The sequence below is a fragment of the Felis catus genome, chromosome E2 (assembly GCF_018350175.1).
Source record: "Felis catus isolate Fca126 chromosome E2, F.catus_Fca126_mat1.0, whole genome shotgun sequence".
Classification (NCBI taxonomy): domain Eukaryota; kingdom Metazoa; phylum Chordata; class Mammalia; order Carnivora; family Felidae; genus Felis; species Felis catus.
The window spans coordinates 47,301,057-47,316,538 of NC_058382.1; the positions used below are offsets into that span (position 1 = coordinate 47,301,057).

Genomic DNA, 15,482 nt, shown 5'->3' on the forward strand with positions numbered 1-15,482 from the left:
GACAACCTTTTGTCCTAAAGCTACAAAAGAATCATGTTGCCATGAATTTGAAAGTCTTCATAGAGGTGTTGGATACTGGCCTAATTGTTGGTGTAAGCGTGTTGCCGGGCAAACCGCCCCTTAGTCTAGGATGCTGTCGGAATGAAGTCTCACTTCTGTCCTTTTCTAATTTCTCTTCTTAGACACCTGTTTTCCTCCATGATTGTAGGAAAGCTCACCCAGGATCATCTGTGGCTCGGAGAACCAGTTTACAAGAGTCCAGAGGCTCTCTTGCTGCATGACCTTGCTTCTGTGCGACATGGTCGTCAACGTCATGTTCTGGAGGAAAACTGGCACCACTGCCCAGAGAGATGAGCAAGGTATGGGTGAGCCCGATGTGTAGCCTTTGTGGTGTGTAATCCTCTTAAAGTACTGCACTCTTCTTCCTTGCAGGCTCAGAAACACAATCCTGATGTGCCTTTGTTTTTTCCTTCGCTACTCTAACACTTGAATACTCTTAACAGGTTTCCTCAGGGTTCCCATTCATTAGTGAATGAAGCAGCCTTAGGAACATATCAGGATCTTTACTGCCATGAAGATGTCCTGTCCTTAGATAGTCATGGTTAAATTGCCAAACAGATGGCTAAAGCTAGGAGAGGAAGGAGTCTGAGATGATTTCAGCTCTTGAGGATACAGGTTGATGTAATGTTCTTCTTCCAGTGGGTCCATTGCTACCCAACTGTTCATCAGCATCCAAACCGCTGTCTTCCTCTTCCCTGTCAGTCTCGTAATCGGGAGGCTCTTCCTGCTGATCTAGCCTCAGGAACTCCTGCCTCTTTTTCCTTCCGACCAGGCTTCCTGCCTCTCAGATGCTCCTTGTGAGCCTCTGTCTCACAGAGGTGACTGAAGTAAGCTTGGTATCTAACTGTATAGGTAGATGGTGGGCCCTGTTTCCCCATGTAGCAGGAAAGGCCAGTAGAGGGGATCTCCTGGAAGGCTCATGAGGTCCTATTAATCTTGATAGCTTTTCCCTAATTTCTGTCCTCTGGGCCACAATGCATCATGCCCCTTGTTTCTCCTCTTTTTTTTTTTTTAATGTTTATTTATTTTTGAAAGAGAGAGTGAGCGGGAGTTGGGGCATAAAGAGAGGGAGACACAGAATCTGAAGCAGGTTCTAGGCTCTGGGCTGTCAGTACAGAGCCCGATGCTGGGCTTGAACTCACAAACCGCGAGATCATGACCTGAGCTGAAGTCAGACACTTAACCGACTGAGCCACCCAGGCACCCTTTTGTTTCTCCTCTTAATGGTGAAGTATTGTGAGGACAGGATATGAATGCAGAAGGTACTATTCTGGAATTTTCATTTTTGATGTTTGAGCAAATGGTCCAATCTTTCATTCTGTATTCTCCTAAAACTAGTTTTATTTTCTTTTTTTAAATTTCTATTTTAGGAGAGCCTGCGTGACTCAATCGGTTAAGTGTTCGACTTCAACTCAGGTCATGATCTTGCCAATTGTGGGTTTGAACCCCATGTCAGGCTCTGTGCTGACAGGTCAGAGCCTGGAGCCTGCTTCGGATTCTGTGTTTCCCTCTCTGCCCCTCCCCTGTTCATGCTTTGTCTCTCTCTCAAAAATAAACATTAAAAAAAGTTTTTAAATAATAAATTAATAAATGTTTATTTATTTTGAGACAGTGTAAGTGGGGGAGGGGCAGAGAGGGGGAGGGAGAGACAGAGAGAGAGAGAGAGAGAGAGAGAGACCGAGAAAGAGAGAGAGAGAGACTGAGTTTCAAGCAGGCTCCACACTCAGCATGGACCCCGACCCAGGACTTGATCTCACCACCATGAGATCATGACCTGAGCTGAAATCAAGAATCGGACACTTAAACAACTAAGCTACCTAGGTGGTCCTCCTAAAATTAGTTTTGAAGCTACTGTGAGGTGACGTATTTCTGAAAAAGGAGAAAGAAAATGAAAAATGGAGGCTCTTCCCACTAAGTATTTGCCTCTCCTAGTCAAGGGACAACCTCACCGTCTATAACCGCGACCAGTCCTGGGTGAATGTAAAACTGACTTTTCTCCTTTTGGTTCCATATTCAGGAATTAAAGGAGACTGTGGGATTCCTACTCTGGAGAAATATGTACCTACTCTCAGACTTGGAACAACCTTTATGGAGTCCTTCCAACATTAACAAGCAGGTGAAGCTTTTACCCAGCCTCCTCTGTTCTCACGTAGCAGGTCACGGCTCTCATCAGCGGGCAGGACCCCATTGGGTAAATGGTAAACTTCCACAGGTTTTAGTAACTGATCTGTTATCTACCTCCTCCCTTGCTTGCCTCTTGCTTATCCTTCCTACCTCTCAGCATGACCAACAAGCACGGTACAGCCCTCTGCTTGGCCCAGCTTCCTTAGGCTTCCAGTAGAGCTTTTAAGAAAATAGATCTGGTGAAACAAAGTAAAGGATTAAGGAAGAGCCCACAAAAATGCCCTCAGACACCCCCCCCATATTCCATCTGCTTTGTTGGGGGCTCTTGAAACATGTCATTCTTTTTCTTCTGTTGAAATGGTGACATTATGTGATCTATGGATTCTTGAATATAATTGGGGCCTCCTGGGCACTTATCTAATATAGTTGTACATGTACTGTGGTTCTGGTGAAAAAGCCCAGTTAGGTTTAAATTTTTATTTACTTCTAGAGCAAAAGTTGTTTTTATTCTGGATCGCAGTGTAGAATTTTAGAAATTGTTACCAGCTGGCCAGGATGATCAGAGAAGACAATACTGATTGTGGTCTAATCTCCAGTGACTGGGCAATTTAACCTCATCATCAACGAGTGAGATGCTAATCTCTGCCAGTTAATTACTATCTGCTGAAGTCTCCCACTTGCTGAAGTGTGAACCTTGGCCTGTATTTTCAATGGTTCCTGAAGGCCAGCATCATTTCTGTCATTACCTGCTCAGAGTTCTGCAGAGGCTTCAATCTCACTTAAGCGCACTGGGTCCCACTCAGGCTGACCGGCCTTGTGACATCCTAGATGCCACCAGTCAACTGCAAGAACTCCAGGAGCTCTTGGAAATACATATTCTTCCAACAGAACAGGGGCCATTCAGGTAATAATGCACCACCCCGGCTTCTTTTATCACTTCTAGTCTTCCTGTGCTTCTCTCTGAGCTGTGGGCTAGCAGGTTATTCTTTCAACTTCTGTTCTTAAGAGAGGCAACCAGTTCCCCCCTCCTGAGCCCGGAAGAAGGGAAGAAGCCCATCGTTAATGGCCTGCCCCGATGGTTGACTTGCATCTCCTGGCTCCCTCTGGGTGTCACTAGCCCAGCTGCAGCCTTTTTTACTGCCTTTTATAGTCTGGAACTGAACAAAGACCAGGCCACCAACTGGGTTATTTCAGTGATATTATCAGTGCTTCAGAACATCTTCATCAGCCAGCTAGTAAAGGTATGTGAAAAATGGGTCATACTGGCATGGTAGGCGGGGGGGTGAAGGGGAGGTACCCACTCTAGTTGCAGGTAGTTTGGAACAGTGAGACCCTTGGGTGTCAATTCAGAGTGCCTAATGTTTCTGCCAATTTGACCACACACACACACACACACACACACACACACACACACACACACACAGAAATAGGCAGAATGGGATTTGAGATATGAGTGAGGTAGTCACAGAAAAAACTAACCAGAACTAAGAGACCAGTAGAAACAGAGCAGAAAAGCATTGCCAAGTTAAAAAGGACAAGTAAAAAAATCAATTGGCATCAAACTACTTTTTAAAAAAGCAACAGAAAACTTAATTTTTAAAAACTTTGGATTAAGGAAAATATCAAGCCCCACAGAAATGTGTAGAGAATAGTATAACGAATTCTGCCGTTCTGTTAGCCAGCTTCAACCATTACTTCATTACCAGAACAAGTCAATCATCTATTTTGAAAAGAAAAATGCCTCACTTCATATCATCTTATCCATAAACATTTTAGTGTGTATATTTCTAAAAAAAAAAAAAAAGACTATTTTTTTGTTTTGTTTTTAAGGTTTTTGTTTTTTGTTTTTTGAGAGAGAGACAGAGCATGAGCGAGAGAGGGGCATAGAGACACAGAATCCAAAGCAGGCTCCAGGTTCTGAGCTGTCAGCACAGAACCCAACATGGGACTCAAACCCATAAACCGTGACATCATGACCTGAGCGGAAGTCAGATGCTCAAGCAACTGAGCCACCCAGGCGGCCTTTAGGCCTCTTCTTTTAAAAACATAAATATAGGGGCGCCTGGGTGGCTCAGTCAGTTAGGCATCCGACTTTAGCTCAGGTCGTGATCTCACGGTTTGTAAATTTGAGCCCTGAGTCGGGCTCTGCACTAACAGCTGACAGCTCATAGCCTGGAACCTGCTTTGGATTCTGTGTCTCCCTCTCTCTCTGCCCCTCCCCAACTTGCTCTCTGTCTCTCTGTCTCTCTCTCTCTCTCTCAAAAATAAACATTTAAAAAGAGTAAAAAAACAAATATAAAAACAATTATCACACTAATGTGTTAATATTTATACAATACAAATGTACTTTACACTATAAAAAGATTAAGATGGTTTTTATGTTGTGTATTTTAACGCTTTTTTAAAAAAAGCCAGGGTTCAGGTTTTCCTTATTGTCTCATACATGTTTATTTTATAGTTATTTTGTTCAAATCAAGATTCAAAATCCATGTGTTGCAATCAGCTGATACATCTTTTAAGTACTCTTTATGCTTAGTCTACAGGAGCTCCTCCCTTTCTCTTCCCATTGCTGTCCATTCTTGCTATTTTTATCACAGTGTATTTGTTGAAAAAACTGTATGTTGTCCAGTAGAGTTCTAACATTCTGGATTTTGGTGACAGGATTGTTTCTGTTTTAAGAACCATAGAGAATGGGCCTGACCTCCCACAACCAAACCTGGAGAACTCTTAAAACTCTTGACATTCAAGCCTCTCTTCAGACCAATTAAATTTTTTTTTAATTTTTTAAAATTTATTTTTGAGAGAAACAGAGTGCAAGCAGGGGAGGGGCAGAGAGAGAGGGAGACACAGATTCTGAAGCAGGCACCAGGCTGTAAGCTGTCAGCACACAGCCCAATGCAGGGCTCAAACCCACAAACCGTGAGATCATGACCTGAGCCGAATTCGGACATTCAACCAACTGAGCCACCCATGCACCCTAGACCAATTAAATATTGGTCAAAAAACCAGACCAAGTAATGCCTAGAGATGGTTTCCAACGTCCAGCACGCTTAAACTTCCCAGGTGGTTCCAGTGTATAGCCCCATTTGAGACCCACGGATCCCAGGGTGAACAAGGAGTAGGTAGATCTTAATTAAAAACTGCTGGAGGAGACCAAAAATATAACAAGACCTCTTTAGGAGACTCCTTTGTATCAAACACACAGACAAAGGCTTTCAGGAAATGAAAAATGTGATTTACAAATTTTTAAAATTCACAAGTTGAATTGAAGGAGATGTCACTAATCACCAGGAAGTTTAAATAAACCAAAATAATGCAAAACATGAAATACATATATAAAAATACTGAATAAGGGTGAACAGACTTATTTTTTTTCTTTTTTAAAATTAAATTCTAATTAGTTAACATGCAGTGCAATATTGGTTTCAGGAATAGAATTCACTGATTCATCATTTATATACAACACCCAGTGCTCATCACAAGTGCCCTCTTTAGTACCCATCACCCATCTAGTCCATCGCCCACCCACCTCCCTCCCTCTGTCAACACGTCGTTCTCTATTGTTGAGTCTCTTGTGCTTTATTTCCCTCTTTTTTTCTTACCCCTCCTTCCCATATGTTTACCTGTTTTTCTTAATTCTAAATGAGTGAAATCATGTGGTATTTGTCTTTCTCTGACTTAAATTTCACTTAGCATAGTTCATTCTAGCTCCATCCACATCACTGCAAATGGAAAGATCTCATTCTTTTTGATTGCCAAGTAATATTCCGTGGTATGTATATGTGTGTGTATATGTATATGTATACACACACACATACACATACCTTATCCATTCATCAGTCAATGGATATTTGGACTCTCTCCATAGTTTGGCTATTGTTGCTAATGCTGCTATAAACATTGGGGTGCATGTACCCCTTTGAATCTGTATTTTTGTATCCTTTGGATAAATACATAATAGTGCAATTGCTAGAACGTAAGGTAGTTCTATTTTTAGTTTCTTGAGGAACATACTCTTCTCCAGAGTGGCTGTACCAGTTTGCGTTCCCACCAACAGTGCAAGAGGGTTCCCCTTTTTCCTCATCCTTGCCAATACCTGTTGTTTCTTGCATTGTTAATGTTAGCCATTCTGACAGGTATGAGGTGGTATCTCATTGTGGCTTTGATTTGTATTTCCCTGATGATAAGTGATGTTGAGCATCTTTTCATGTGTCTGTCAGCTATCTGGTGTCTTTGGAGAAGTGTCTGTTCATGTTTTCTGCCCATTTGTTAACTGTGTTATTTGGGTTTTTTTGGAGGGTGTTGAAGGGAGAAGAGACTTAGAGTGTAGATCCAGGATACTTAACATGCAGGTGATAGGAATGATCATAATTAAACAATCCACTCTTGCAAAGAAATGTTTAATTTATATTAAAAGGCCTCAACTAGTTCCAGGCACAATCAATTTTAAAAGACGCACTGAAATGGAGAATAGCTCTGGAACGGAGCCCGGAATTCTGGATTCCTGACGATTTCCCAGGTGCTGCTGGTGCTGCTGGTTCATTGGTCACACTTGGAGTAGTATCATTCTGTGTGACAGTTTCTGTGAAAAGTCAATGTCATGAAAAAATTAATGATGGGGGAGTATTCTAGATCCTTTGACTAAATAAGACATTTTTAACATGGATAGGATATTATTCGAGGAAATTATTGATAATTTCCTTAAGTGTAATAATGATAGGAGAATGCCCTGGTTTTTAGGTGATACATACTTGCATACAGGTAGTCCTTGCTTTGTGCTGTTTCATAGTCTGTGAATTTTAGTTACATGGTTTAGTTAAATAACACCGGTGTCCCAGCAACACAGTTCAAATATCATTTACCATGGTCCTTGAACTGTGAGTGATTGCATAAAGTACTAACTGCTTGCTGTTAGCTCTTCAGTCCACAAATCACCACCTAAATAACAGCTGTACATCATGATCAGTGACTGTGTCACTTTTAAAGTGTGTGGATGATTGGCCACCTATTATCTGGCTTAAGTACCGACAGCAAAGTGTGTAGTTGTGTTATCTCCTTGTCTTCCAATCACAAACCCCTGTGACATTTTACAAAAAAAAAAAAAAAAGATAATCAGAAGAGGCAATTGACCCACAAAGATATAAGTAACAAAGAAAAGTGGAAATGCTGGAAGTGGCATTTAAGTAGGTGTAATTGACAGGGCTGCCTGGGTGGTTCAGTCGGTTAAGCATCTGACTCTAGAATTTGACTTAGGTCATGATCTCACAGTTTGAGGGACTGAGCTCTGTGTCCAGCTCCTCGCTGAGCACGGAGGCTGTTTAGGATTCTCTCCCTCCCCCTCCTCCTCTCTCTCTCTCTCTCCCTCTTTCTTTCTCTCCCTCTCTCTCCCCCTCTCTCTCCCTCCCCAGCTCTTAGTTCTTGTACACACACTCTCTCTCAAAAAACAAAAACAAAAAAGCAAACAAACAAAAAACAACAACAACAAAGCAGGGGCACCTTGGTGGCTCAGTCAGTTGAGCTTCTGACTTTGGCTCAGGTCATGATCTTGCAACTTGTGGGTTCAAACCCTGCTTTGGGATTGCTTTTGTCAGCACAGAGCCAGAGCCTACTTTGGATCCTAGGTCCCCCTCTCTCTGCCCCTCCCCAGCTTGTGCTCTCTTTCAAAAATAAACATTAAAATTTTTTTCACCAAAAAGTGATTTTTCTCTATACAAAGTAAATATTTTTAAAAGCAAAAGAAATTTTATGATCACAATGGCCAAAAAATTTGTAAGAAGTTTATCTTCCCTGGAGCCAAATATATTAGAACAATAATATTCCAATTGGTTTTTAAAAATGGCAAAAACCTGATAATACATGGCGATGCCTCAACCCTTCACTGCTAGCGGAGGAAAATAAGGCAACACAGGGTAAAACTTTCAAATTCTGCATCCCTTTACTAAATAAGTTTCATTTCTGAGGACCTATCCTGAGAAAATTCAAAGTAGTTTACTTTTAAAAATTGGCAACAAATTAAATGCCCCAAAATAGGACACTGCTTAATGAATGTCTTAATATGAGGTAGCCATATCCATATAGTGGAATGCCAAACAACCATTAAAAATGTTAAAGAAAATGTAGTGACATGGAAAGCCAGTCCAGATATATTAAGACACAAGTGATTAAGGGATCTATTCCAAATTTAAATTTTTCTTAAAATCTCTAATTCTTCCTTTTTCCCAAATTTTTATAAAAAACGTTTATCACTTCAGTTAAAAAAGCTGAAGGGGTATGCCCAGGTGGCTCAGTCAGTTAAGCCTCCAACTTCAGCTCAGGTCATTGTCTCATGATTCATGAGATCTAGCCCCACATCGGGCTCTGTGCTGACAGCACAGGGCCTGTTTTGAATCCTGTTTTCCTGTCTTTCTGCCCCTCTACCGTGCTCGAGCTCGCCCTCTCTTTCTCTCTCTCAAAAATAAATAAAAAAATTTTTTAAAGTTGCAGGGGCGTGTTGGTGGAAAAGTATAAAAAGGAAGAGATGGAAGCAGGTGTATTAGATTAGTTATTGCTATCGCTACAGTGTTGAATTTGGTTGGACCTGTGGCCAAGTGAACTTTCTACTTTTTCTCCCATCTAGTCTGGGGACCAGCCACTAGAGGGCCACCTGAGGTCTCCAGAGGAGACACACCCAGAATGGAGTGTCTAAAATCAGGTGTGTGGCAACAGGCTGGAAATAGCACCCTTGTCTTTATTCTCCTGAGGACTAGAGCGCTTTCTTCCCCTCCATGGAGATTAAAGGACAAGGTGGAGGGGGTATACTTATTACACATGTAACAGATACTTTTAAAGTCTTAGTTATAAGAGTCCATGCTTACTTTAGCAAAAGAGAGACTTAATCGTAGGGATTTTTATCCCCAGGGGCATCTGGGTCGCTCAGTCGATTTAGAAGCCAACTTCAGCTCAGAACATGATTTCACAGTTTGTGAGTTTGAGCCTGGTTGGGTTCTCTGCTGTCAGTGCAGAGTCTGTTTTGGATCCTCTGTCCTCTTCTCTCTCTACCCCTCCCCCACTTATACTGTCTCTGTTTCTCTCAAATAAATAAACTTTAAAAAAGTTCTTTAAGAAGTGTAGCTTCTCCAGTCCAGCTCATTAGAGGTCTTCCAAAGACAGGTGGGTTTTGTTTGTTTGTTTAATTTAAGTAGGCTTCATGCCCAGCCTGGAGCCCAACATGGGGCTTGAACTCATGACCCTGAGATCAAGACCTGAGCTGAGATCAGGAGTCGGACACTTAACCAACTGAGCCACCCAGGCACTCCAAGAAAGATGTTCTTAAGTAACTTACACATGGGGCGCCTGGGTGGCGCAGTCAGTTAAGCGTCCGACTTCAGCCAGGTCACGATCTCGCGGTCCGTGAGTTCAAGCCCCGCGTCGGGCTCTGGGCTGATGGCTCAGAGCCTGGAGCCTGCTTCCGATTCTGTGTCTCCCTCTCTCTCTGCCCCTCCCCCGTTCACGCTCTGTCTCTCTCTGTCCCAAAAATAAATAATAAATGTTGAAAAAAAAATTTTTAAGTAACTTACACAGATCATCGCAAATCATCTGATAGTTAAACTTTCCTATCAAGCAGCTTACGGACTACAAGCAAAATTAGAAATGTTAACATTGTATTAACCAGGTCCCTGTGATTATGCAAAAATAATTATGAAACCACCTAATTTTCGGTTTTTCATGATAATAAAGGGTCAAATAATTGAAATGCATTAACCATAGTCACCTTGGATCCTGTACTGTCTGCTCCTTCTGTGATCTTCTCTGTTTCCCCTGTGATCTCTCTGTCTAGGTGATCGTCCTCACATTGTCCATCTCACTGATGCAGAACAGGGTGCCGTGTCTTACCAAAGAGAAGGAACAACAAACAAGGAGGATCTTGGCACTCTTGGGTAATTTAAGTAGTTCTGAGTACCAACATCTGATTTTGCAGAGAGCAAATTGTATTGACATACTGGACATCTAGCCACCTCACCGAGTCAGTCATCTATGTAGGGACCTTGTCTCTCCTTAGCTGGCTGCTCCTTCTCTGCTGCCCTTGGAAAACCATTGTGTCACCACACTCATGTGCTCCTCCTGAGACCCTCTCGTGCTCTCTCAGTGCTGTGCCTCTTGTCCGGGTCCTGCATCTCCTTCCAAGTGTCTGTCTCACCCCTGAGCCCCAGAGGCTATTTCCAACTGCTCACCATCTTTATCTGGACACCTCTGATCAGATCTGCCCCAATCCAGATTGCCTGGCCTGCAAACCCACTTCTTTACTCTTCTCCTTTCGTTTAAGTACATGCCCACTCTCTAAAAATGTCAAAATAATCCTCAATTCTTACTCGTCACATTCAGTCACCACGCCTGAGGGAAACTACCCTCTAAAAACCTGATTGGAGCTGCTCCTGTTATGCAAATGAACCTCACAAACACAATGGTGAGCAAAAAAATTAACATAGTACTTTAATCATGGAAAACAGCACATATATACACTTGTGTGTATACATAGACATATCTATCTATCTATATTTGTATACATATATAGGTCTGTATATGTGTATACAGAGATCTATATAGACCTATATAGACCTATATAGATCTCTGTATACACATATACATACACGTGTATGTGTGCATATATATAATATATATATATATATATGTATGTATGTATGTATTTGTGTCTGTGAAGAAATGCATGGGAATGATAAACTCTAAAATTCAGCATTGGATTAGCTCTCTGAAGGAAAGGAATACTATCACAGACAAACACTAACCAACTTTATTAAGTAGTGGTAACTTATTTCTTAAGCTGAGTGGTAGATACATTACTAAGGGATAGGCACCCCATTCCTTATGAGATTTGTGGAAATTAATCTGGTTTCATACTGCCTTCCTAGGCCTCATTTCATTTCTCCATGCTCTGGAATTGTTGTTCCCTCTGCCTAAAAAGGACTTTTTCTTTTCTTGTCCTTGTCCATTTGGAGAATTGTATCTGACTCATCCTTCACAACAAATGTCAAGTTTCACCTCTATGACACCTTCTCTGACTTCCTCAGGGAGATTTATTTTCTCTTCCGTGACTCCCAAGCATTTGGCACAGACGTGCTAGCAAGTTTCATGTCCTATTCTGGCTCCTTCTCTCTCCATCTTGGTTTACATGTCTCTAGATACTTCTCACGGTGTGGTCCGCAGACAGCAGCTTTGGCATCTCCTGGAATTTTAGAAAATGCATAATCTTAGGCCTCACCCCAGGATCTGCATTTGAACCACATTCCCAGGCGGTTCCTGTGCACATTGAAATGTGAGGAACCCTGCTCTCCAACAGTGCTCCCCACGTGCGGTTCACGGACTAGCACTGCTTGTTTCTAGTCCAGGATGAAAACAGAAAGTGAGAGGAAGTATTTAGAAAGTTTTATAGCAATCGGGCAGACCAATTTTAGACATATTGAATCTAATTTTTTTTTAATTTTTTTTTTAACGTTTATTTATTTTTGGGACAGAGAGAGCATGAACGGGGGAGGGTCAGAGAGAGGGAGACACAGAATCTGAAACAGGCTCTAGGCTCTGAGCTGTCAGCACAGAGCCCGACGCAGGGCTCGAACTCACGGACCGCGAGATCATAACCTGAGCTGAAGTCGGCCGCTTAACCGACTGAGCCACCCAGGCGCCCCTGAATCTAATTTTTAAAGTAGGACTTGGGGACACCTGGGTGGCTCAGTCAGTCAAGTGACTGGCTCTTTATTTCGGCTCGGATCATGATCTCGAGGTTCGTGAGTTCGAGCCCCAAGTTGGGCTCTGCACTGTCAGCATGGAGCCTGCTTGCATTCTCTGTCTTCTCTCTCTCAACCCTTTCCCTCATCTCTCAAAATAAATAAACTTATAAAAAATGGGACTTGTATTTTACATGCTCCTGTTTTACTTCTTTATTCTAGCAATTCCTTGTTACTGTATTTTATCAAAGTATCTGTCCCCAGTGGACTGGAATTTTTCTTACGTCCTTCATGATAGTTTGAGAAGTGCCACTGCTGTAGCTTTATTCTTTGTGTTTTCAGCATTTAAGAGGAGGTACTCATAGTAGAGTTTCAGCAAATGTTGATGAATAACTGCTTAACGAAATATAACTGTTTTTTGGGCTACATTTGAATTTTTGACAGCAAAATGTTCACCATTACCTGGTTCGAGAGATAAGAATAACCCCGTCTATACAGCTCCAGCTTTCCACAGCCCGGGTAAGTGACCAGAAAGGACCTTGAAAGAGAAGAAACATTTCAAGCTGACGGGAGATATTTTGGGCATGGAGAGCAAACAGTAATGTGTTGATCCTGTAGCACAATTCCCAGCAAAGGGGGAGTGAGAAGTAAATGAAAATACAGGGGAGTGAGAAGCTGTCTTAAAATACTGCCCTTGAAAAAAATATGGACTCCAGGGAGTGTGGTAAATGGGCAGACGCCTGAACTTAGGAGTCATGAGAAGTCATTATGTGCTTGAATAAGCACCTTCCTTTGCCTACAGAGTAGAGTAACAACTTGATCTATATACTTCACAGGAGGAAAAATGAATATGCTTTCAAAAGTGGTTGTCCTCGGGGCGCCTGGGTGGCTCAGTCGGTTGGGCATCGGACTTCAGCTCAGGTCATGATCTCACAGTTTGAGTTCAAGCCCCATGTCAGGCCCTGTGCTGACAGCTCAGAGCCTGGAGTCTGCTTCGGATTCTGTGTCTCCCTCTCTCTTCGCCCCTCTCCTGCTCATGCTCGATCTCTCTCTGTCTCTCAAAAATAAATTGTTTAAAAAAAATGAAAAAAAAAAGTCGCTGTCCTCTAAGTACAGGGGAACTGGTTCAGCACATATCATGTTTGGGTTATCGCATTTCCTGGACCAAAGAAGACCAATTCTGTTTTTATCTGCCTTCCCTTTCTTGTGAACACAGTCCAGAGATAGCTAGAGAGAGAAAGGTTGGGGGCGGAGATGCATTTAGTTTTAAGAACTAAAATACGGCAATTTTTGTGTAGGATTTTGTGTATCTTATTTAAAGGAAGACTTCTGATGAGTGGCAGAGTAATTCTGGGAAGGAATATATAAATATTTGTAGATATGTATAGGCACCACCATGAGCCAAATACGTTGGCTCATCTGTTTTCAGTTGTTGGGTTGAATGAAATTGCCAAGGCTTGGGAACCATGAAGGAGAAGGTGTAGAGAATTTCTAAGCTAACCACTCAACTGTAATTTTTTTTTTCCTATTCTTTCCTAGTACAAATCCTCTTCCTCATCTTGTTGATGACTGCGGTCTACTCAGCACAGAACTCCAGTAGGTTTTACCTCCATCAAGCTATTTGGAAGAGGTTTTCCCACCGTTTGTCAGAGATCAGACTTCTTAAGCATTTCTACCCACAGGCCAATCTCACCTTCCTAACCTTTATGGGGATTACAGAGGTATGGACACAGTCCTGGGGCCCCACTTCTGGGATGCTTCTTGTTCAAAATTTTCTACCAGTGACCAACACTTTGTCCTACCTTTCTGTCCTAAGTAAGCTGTATTTTGGAAATTGTTGCATTCATTTATCTCAGGATTGGTAATTTCCTTTGGGCATTTGGAACGCCATGGTTCCTGGGGTGGCGGCGGCCATGGTTCCTGGGGTGGCGGCAGGGAGAGCCCTAAAAGACACATTCATCTCAGTAAAGGCTTTTTTGGGCCATTTAGGCAAGTGTTAACAGATGGCAACTCCTATGCCTTGCATGTTGATCCTTTCTAGTTCACTTCTGGATGGTGATACTTCTCAGTTCAGGGCATGTTTGCTTGCAGTCTGTTACTATGGGTGGAATGAAGTATTGACCAAATTAAGTGAATGGAACCCTGGGTGGCTGAGGCTAGTGCCATCATGGTAGGCGTGGTCCTCCTTCTGGACTCCGTGGCTCTGCAGTCTAGTGTCTTGGTCCAAAAGCACAGACTCAGAAGCAAGACTGACCAGGTTCACTTGTTAGCAGTGTATTCTTGGGTAAATTACTCAATCTCTTGGGCCCCAGTTTTTTACCTACATGATGGAGATACTCTTAGGACCTGCCCTGTAAGATTGATGCGAAGATTAAAAACTCAGTAGATGTAAATGCTTAGAAGAGTGTCTGACCCAGAGTATTTACTGGATAGGTGTTAGCTATTATTATTAACTGGGGCAGCTGGGGCTCTGGCTAATCTACTGGAACCACAAAGTGTACATGAGTTACCTAGACATGCTAAGGAAAAGCCCCAGCAATTGGTAGATGGAGACAGAGAAATAGAATTAAGTAGACCTGAGGTGAAAAGCACTAAAACTTGGCACTAACGTGGTTTATCTCTTCAACTACTAGCAAATCTTTACTTTCAATTTTATTTATCTATTTATTTTTTTAGCAATCTCTACACCCAGCTTGGGGCTTGAACTCACAACCCCAAGATCAAAAGTCGCATGGTCCTCCAACTGAGCTAGCCAGGCACCCCACAAATCTTCACTTTCAGGATTGATGTAGGCCAGTCCTGCTAGTCCAATTGTTTTCAGGAATATTGAAGCCCAAGCTATTCATGGCAGATAATCTGTTTCTTGTAAATACTTAATCTTCCTAAATAGCATGGTGCAGTGTTGAATCACATATAGGGAAGGATCTCTTTTTTTGGTAGGATTTAATTAAAAATCTTGTAGCAGTATGAGCTTGCCTTTTCTCTCTTGACTTTTCTTCCTGGGCTGAAAACAACTGATCAAAATTCTATCATAATTTCATGTACTTTTCATTTAAGAAACACAGAGTGAGAGGGGCCCCTGGGTATCTCAGTCAGCTGAGCATCCGACTTTGGCTCAGGTCATGATCTCACAGTTTGCGAGTTTGAGCCCCACATCGGGCTCTGTGCTGTGGGTGCAGAGTCTGTTCTGATCCTCTGTCTCCCTCTTTCTCTGTGTCCTTCCCCCTCTCATGCTCTGTCTCTGTGTCTCTCTGTCACTCTCAAAAATAAATAAACCTTAAAAAAAAAAAAGAAATATAAAGTGAGACCATCTTTGAAGATTGTTAGCCCTCACCTTTCTCTTCTGTCTTCAGCCTCTCCCTGTCAGATTTCTCTCAATAATCTTTCATGTTAAAACAGGTTTTTTAAATAATTAAAACGCATACATGGAGAAAACTCAAATGTGCCACAGGGTATATTGTGCAGCTCTCCTCTGTCCCCTAATCCTCGGAGACACAATGACATTCCCAATTTATTATATATTCTTTCGGAGGTAATCTGTGCAATTGCAAATATGTTTGGTAAGTGGTAGCCCACTTA

The 15,482-nt window shown here is 42.1% G+C and overlaps 1 protein-coding gene and 1 long non-coding RNA gene across 2 annotated transcripts in view; one reads left to right on the forward strand and one right to left on the reverse strand.

Moving 5' to 3' along the window:
* The window catches only part of PKD1L3 (polycystin 1 like 3, transient receptor potential channel interacting), an 84,511-nt gene that overhangs the window by 42,652 nt on the left and 26,377 nt on the right, over nucleotides 1-15,482 (forward strand). Inside the window, 11 exon segments of the mRNA XM_045045855.1 lie at nucleotides 183-239; nucleotides 241-387; nucleotides 700-878; nucleotides 1,431-1,438; nucleotides 2,078-2,251; nucleotides 2,871-3,088; nucleotides 3,191-3,425; nucleotides 10,001-10,100; nucleotides 12,348-12,485; nucleotides 13,443-13,589; nucleotides 13,592-13,624. Coding sequence (XP_044901790.1) covers nucleotides 183-239; nucleotides 241-387; nucleotides 700-878; nucleotides 1,431-1,438; nucleotides 2,078-2,251; nucleotides 2,871-3,088; nucleotides 3,191-3,425; nucleotides 10,001-10,100; nucleotides 12,348-12,485; nucleotides 13,443-13,589; nucleotides 13,592-13,624 — 1,436 coding nt within the window.
* LOC109494930 lies at nucleotides 6,569-9,562 on the reverse strand. The gene is made up of 2 exons (XR_002150092.2): nucleotides 9,506-9,562; nucleotides 6,569-6,766 (listed from the first exon to the last, which is right to left on the reverse strand). It is a non-coding gene; the product is annotated as an uncharacterized LOC109494930 (long non-coding RNA).